Raw genomic sequence first — 6,243 nt, forward strand, 5'->3', positions numbered from 1 at the left:
TTTATATTCACAAATTTAAATTTTTATTATAAATTTTTATTTATAGATATGTGCATTGCATGGATTTAAAAATTTAGTAATATTATACATGGTAACGTAAGGTCGTCAGGACCCTTTATCCTCTATCACTGGATCTTATTTTGACGATATCTGACGATATTGAACATGGTGTCGCATGGCCAGATCACGTAAAGTTAGATCATTACCACGAGCTTATGTCACCATAAAAAATTCTCAATACTAATGGGGGAGCTGTCTCCTCAAGTTGATGGCTTTTGAATTTGGTACCGGCGGGGTCGCGTGATCCTCATGCTCTCACCTCTTCGTACATTCTCTCTCCATCACCCAATTTTCTTCAAGTATGACACGACTTATGAGCACATAATGAAACAATAATTTCTTGCACTCTTAACTAAGTACAAAGTAATTAAAACATCCAAATTCGATGTCCCCTGATTAAGAAAATTAAGCTTAAACGAAGAAAAAAAAAAGGACAAGAAGTCCTTTTACCTCCAACAAAAAATTAACATTGATACAATTTCTCAAGGATGGCATCCTTCATAAACTCCTCGCTCGTGCAGCCTTCGGGGATTTGAACCACGACATCTTGTAGTACGAGCGCCTTCACGCTGTTGATGCTGGCGTGTTGCACGTGCAGCTGGAGCTCCTTCAATGCCTGCATCAATCTGGCTGCCGGGTGGTCCGTGTCCGGCCCCTGAACCCGTACCATCGCCTCTGTTCCTACCACCTTCACTTCCACCTCCATACGCCCTCTTGTTCCATAGTATGGCCCATTGAGTCCGTTGGGCCTCACATGGTGAACTCCTACACTTAGGGGCATGTTCCTCTGCTGTAGCGGATGCTGGGAGGGCTTGGATCGAAGGCAAGACTCGAGCTCATCGATCTTTGACCGAAGCTCCTTGATGTACGTGACCGCATCTGAAAGGAGGGACGCCTTGTCCATCTTGGAGACTTTAGGTACGACTGATCGGAGCGCATAGAACCGTTGGTTAAGTTTCTCCCGCCTCTGCCGCTCGGCTTCGACATGGTTCTGTGGCGGTGACTCTCTCTCACTCAAGGACTTCCTCCCCCTCTTCTTATTGCCGGTCGGTGTGGTCATTCCTGTGTTGGTCGAGGCAATGTTACCATCTGAGTCGGATCTACCCGAGTCTGAGGATGTGGTCCCTGTTGAAGAAAAAGTTTTTTTAATAATTATCCATAAATTGAGAGAAAAAAAAGTAAAAAATTAAAACATTATTTTTTTCCGATCTTCACGATTGAATATTCAAAATTTAATGAGCCGACTAATTAAAAATATTCCGTCATCTAAGAAATAATAATAATAAAAATGGATGGCCAACATAAAGCATTATTGAAATATCTCTATCCTAATCCACCCGATATATATATATATATATATATATATATGTGCGCGCCCGCGTATTATATCTATCCTATAATAGCCTCCAAAAATATCTCTATCGTTTAGTTTGTCTATTTATACGTGAGTAGATAATTAAATTATTCTAAAAAAAGAGTAGAGATAATTAAATTGAATATGTTATTCTTTGATGTGACTAGTGGTGCTTACGTCAATACGACAGAGACGTCCACATCCAAGAAAACAATTGGGAAGGACACGTATTTAGCAGATTCCAAGGCCGAGTTACGATGATTTCTTTCTAAATTTAAAAGTTGTCCCACAAGAATTAAACAATTAGGCCCCAGAAAAGAAATTCGGTCAAATTTAAAACGTGGATAAAATCTTAACCCACGAATTTTATGCCTTGGACACTGTTGTGGTTATAAGAGTATAATCATAATACGTAAGTAGTTGATGATACAATGAACAACCACCTTAATAATTGGAAAAGATTGAACATGCTTGCCTGAATGGCCAACATCGATCAATAGGAACATTCACTCCAATATCTCAATCAATAAACTTTCAGGTCAAAATATTAATTCAAATATAAATCAAATATTAAAATTTTCTCGTTTTGTTCACATCTTATAAAGAAGACAATTTCTAGCCTAATATGATGTCAACAGACAAAATTATGTGCTCACAAGCTGAAATTTTCTAGTTATAGCAGACCGGTTGAGTTAAATCACCAAATCAAGTTCGAGTTCCATATTTTAGGCTAATGAGATAATATTTATTAAGTAGTATACAATATAAATCACATCTTTACCTGAAAAATTTACGGCCTGTTATTAATTTTTACTTTTTATCTCCATTTGTATTCTCTTTTCTGTATTTATTTCTTCATAGAAAATTATAAGAACATGTTTACTAATGTTAAATTAGAAAATTACATGATACGAGAATAAATGGAGAACAATGACTATTAGCAGATGATAAATTATAAATTAAAAAGACATTAAAAAGGATAGTCATAGTTTTTTTTTTTTGCTGGATAGGAAAGTCATAAATTAGACAGTGGAAAAGGAAACAATGGAATAATGAAAAATTAGAAAACTAAAAAGAGGAGCTTTAACCGACCTGACTCGACTGAATCAGTTGGGACCCAATTGGACTTTCGGATACTAGAGTTCACACCAAAAAAAGAAAGAAGAGCTTTACTATTCACCCTAAAAAAAGCTTCTCTAATTTATACACAAATTGTAATAGTAAAGAAGAAATTTTTCTCGTTAAAATCAATTCATTTCACTATAAGTAAACATATTTTTTTGCAGCACTCCATTTCTTAGGAATTTTTCTTAGAAAATTGAAGAATTCTCCAAAAGTAAACATACCCTTACGATTTTCAAATAAATGGCCATGATAATTGCAAAATTTATTGTTGTATAATAATATGGGTTTGGCACTCTGCATACAAAATTATTCTCTATTATTTAATTAATTCCACGTGATAATTTTCAACATTTATTACAATCCACAAGTGATAAAGAATTAAAAAATAAGTGATAAATCACTCCATCATTTAAAAATATAATTCTTTCAAAACATATGATCACGTGAAGAATATAAGAATTGAATATTATATTAGTTAAATGGCGTTAGTTAATATGGTATTAATATATAATAAACAAAAAGAAGTGCAACTTACAGGGATGAAATTAGTTTAAGAAGAACATCATCAAACGTTAGCTACATCCGGGAAATTTTCAGCTATAGTAAAACTGATTGGAGGCGCAATTGGTATTGCTAATAAAAAAATTCTTTGTTACAAAAAGAAATTATTAATTTTTTTTATAGATATAACAATTGAATATTGGATCATCATTTCGTATAATTTCCATGGGAGAATTATTAATTGACAATCTGTAGGATTTCCAAGAAATACTATAGAATTAGAAGTCACTAATTTTATCAACTTCTGTAATATAAACAAGTAAATATTTGAAACTAAGAATATATGTAATAAAAGAGTATTTTAGAAAATTTAACGAACTCAAGTTTTTCTATATTGTCTAAATTGAATGTTTGTAATAGATGTGTATGCGCAGATGATTAAGTAAATGTACAATGCAAATTAAAAACGATAACTAGTTGTAAAATTATTACTCAACCGTTAAGTCTAATCATATTGTGGACTCTTGTTTTGGAATTTAATTATGCTCACCATTATTAAACATAAATTCATTTTCCAAGAATATGAGTAATTAGTAATATAATCACTTAAACAAATGATGATAACTATATGAGAACAAATTGTTGCAGCACATATAATAGAACGATAGTAGTGATTTCATGTTTGGATCATTGTATATTACTTATAAATTTCTTAATCGTTAATCAGTGTCAGTGGGTGATCATTAATTTTATAATGTCTCTCTATATCAAGGTGCTCGAGACTATAGAAAAAGTTATGTTGCTATGTGTTTTTTTTTTTGGGTGAAACATTTAATTGCAAATTACTAGTTAATTCCAATAGCTCCATGCTTGGCATAAGATGATAACGTATACATGAAATGCTCATCATTGTGTACTTTAAGTCCAATGGGCCGGATTAGTAATCTCTCCAGTTCCTTTCTCATTGCTATTTGATTATATTTCACAGAATTAATTTCTATAATATCTTCAAACATTCTAGAAAAAGAACTATTTCCTTTTGAATTATTTTTGTTTTGAATTAATTTCCCTAGTAAACCTATTTACACCAAACAAACGAGTCCAAGAATGAGAAATGAATTAAAAAAGAATAAGTACGACACGAATAGACGACTAACAACATATGCAAATATTCATGCCCAACCGATCGATATAGCATTCTAACCTCTTGATTATAGAGTGTAGAGACTAGCAGTGGCCAAGTTTCATGTTATATATATATATATAGACACACACACATATAAATATATATTTTCGGGTTATTTTGATTCTTTTTTTTTTGGAATAAGATGATTCTTGTATTTTATCTAGTCATTTATGGCGAGATTTGTACATTTTTGTTTTCTCCTCTCTTATTATCTCGTTCTGCATCATTGGGCTCTTATGGCTTTACTCTATATATGTCTTGATTAATATGATCTTCAAACGAAAATTGCAACTATTAATAACCTTAATTTAGCATATCGAGATTTTTTAGGAGACTAATCAACCGAACAATTATAGGGACGTAATAGATCCTCGCATTCATTAAGCAAAAAGGAAAAATTCTTCTTTTTATTGTCAGAGAAAAACATTCTTTTAGTGCAACAGAAGAGTTAAAAATAAAGAAAATAAGAAAAGGAGCCAAATTGAATTATATATAGATTTTTGTTTTTTTGGGTAGGAAGCCAATTGAATTATTTGGCCAACATATAAAAAATTAATTAATGTCTGAGATCGTACGGACATCGTACCTGCAGCTGCGGTTTTCTTCCCATAGGCTGGCTTTTCTTCAATGCCCATTACCTCCTCCTCCTGCCAAGATCCCGAGAAGATCTTCCCGCTGAGATCATTTCCAAACAAATTGGAACTCCCACCAACGCCGTGGGTGATCACGTGGACACTCTTATTAGCATGACTGTCGCTGCAAGGGTTCGAGGAGAACAAGGATTTGGTCATCTGGACGAGCCCCCAGTCCTCCTTGATGACGTCCAGGGACCCAAGCTCGACCACCCCGCCCGGGACAGAGATGCACGCTACCGTCTCGATCCCGTGCGCCCGGGCCTCCCGGATGCGGTCGCACTCCCCGAGCCTCAGCTCGCTGCCGCCGCTCAGCCACAGGTACGCCCCGGAGCTGAACGCCCCTCCGAGGGCACCGCCGTCAGAGGACGCGGGGTACGACTTTGTCACCGAGACCATGTAGTGCCACTCGGAGTCGCATGTGTGGCCGTCGACCAGGAAGCCGTCAATCGCGGTGGGCTTCCTGCTCCTCGGGGGGAAGGATGGTGGGCGGTCCCTCGGGCCCCGGAAGTGACCGTCGCGCCAGGTGAGGAGGACCCGGCCCGTGGCGCGTTCGCGGACAGCCTGCCAGAAGATGGAGTAGGCCCACCACTCGGGGCGGGTCTGGATCAGGAGGCTGAGCTTCTGCTGGAGCGCGAGGGAGCTGTCCACAGGGCCAGACGTGACCGGGGACGTGATCTCGATCTCTTCCATCATTGATCTATTAGCTAGCTGGCTAGGTTATCGTTGAGTTCGGTGAATGATGATGATCAGCTTAATTTCTTTGTATATGTATGTAGAGAGAGATGGGAGTGGTGTGTTAAATGTTGGTTGAAGGGAAGTGGGGGTGGGGGACGAGGAAATAATGGCCAGAAATGGGTCATCTATATATGAAGGGGATGAAGGTGGTGACTTTGGATGGTAACTGAGGCACCGAGTCATGTTAATGTATCACGTGTGTGCTCTGCGACAGGAATCCAAATCAAGCCGAATATGTTAAAATTTTATTTTTTTTATTTTTTATTTTTTAAAGAAGTGGAAAGCGGACATCTGCTCTCCCTCTCCTCTCCTCGTACTCTTTTTTTTTTTTTTGGGGGGGGGGGGACCGCGGAACTAGTAATTGTGTCCCCGCGGGTTTTGTCTTTTCGTTTTCTAGAAATTCAGGACCCGAGGACATGCTAATCGATCGGATCTGACTATTGTGTAACGCAAGGGGTAAGGCTGAGAATAGCAGAATCAAGCTTAAAATCTAATCTCCAGAAGCAGAGGCAGATGCATTTCTGTCATCGTTAGCGTGGGGAGTTTGTTGTCCCATGTCGGAAAATAAATTAGAAATCCATAAATTTATAAAGAGAAATTTATAACTCAAGTTTTTGAATTGGAAATGGGGTCAATCATTTATAGGC

The 6,243-nt window shown here is 37.0% G+C and overlaps 1 protein-coding gene across 1 annotated transcript; it reads right to left on the reverse strand.

Annotated features, from left to right (window-relative positions):
• Positions 1-376: 376 nt before the first annotated feature.
• Positions 377-5,743, reverse strand: LOC116205898 (transcription factor MYC1-like). The gene is made up of 2 exons (XM_031538594.1): positions 4,813-5,743; positions 377-1,185 (listed from the first exon to the last, which is right to left on the reverse strand). Exons 1-2 carry the CDS (start codon positions 5,552-5,554, stop codon positions 524-526), a joined length of 1,404 nt encoding a protein of 467 aa, XP_031394454.1. The 5' UTR covers positions 5,555-5,743; the 3' UTR covers positions 377-523.
• Positions 5,744-6,243: the final 500 nt, after the last annotated feature.

The sequence above is a fragment of the Punica granatum genome, chromosome 4 (assembly GCF_007655135.1).
Source record: "Punica granatum isolate Tunisia-2019 chromosome 4, ASM765513v2, whole genome shotgun sequence".
Classification (NCBI taxonomy): domain Eukaryota; kingdom Viridiplantae; phylum Streptophyta; class Magnoliopsida; order Myrtales; family Lythraceae; genus Punica; species Punica granatum.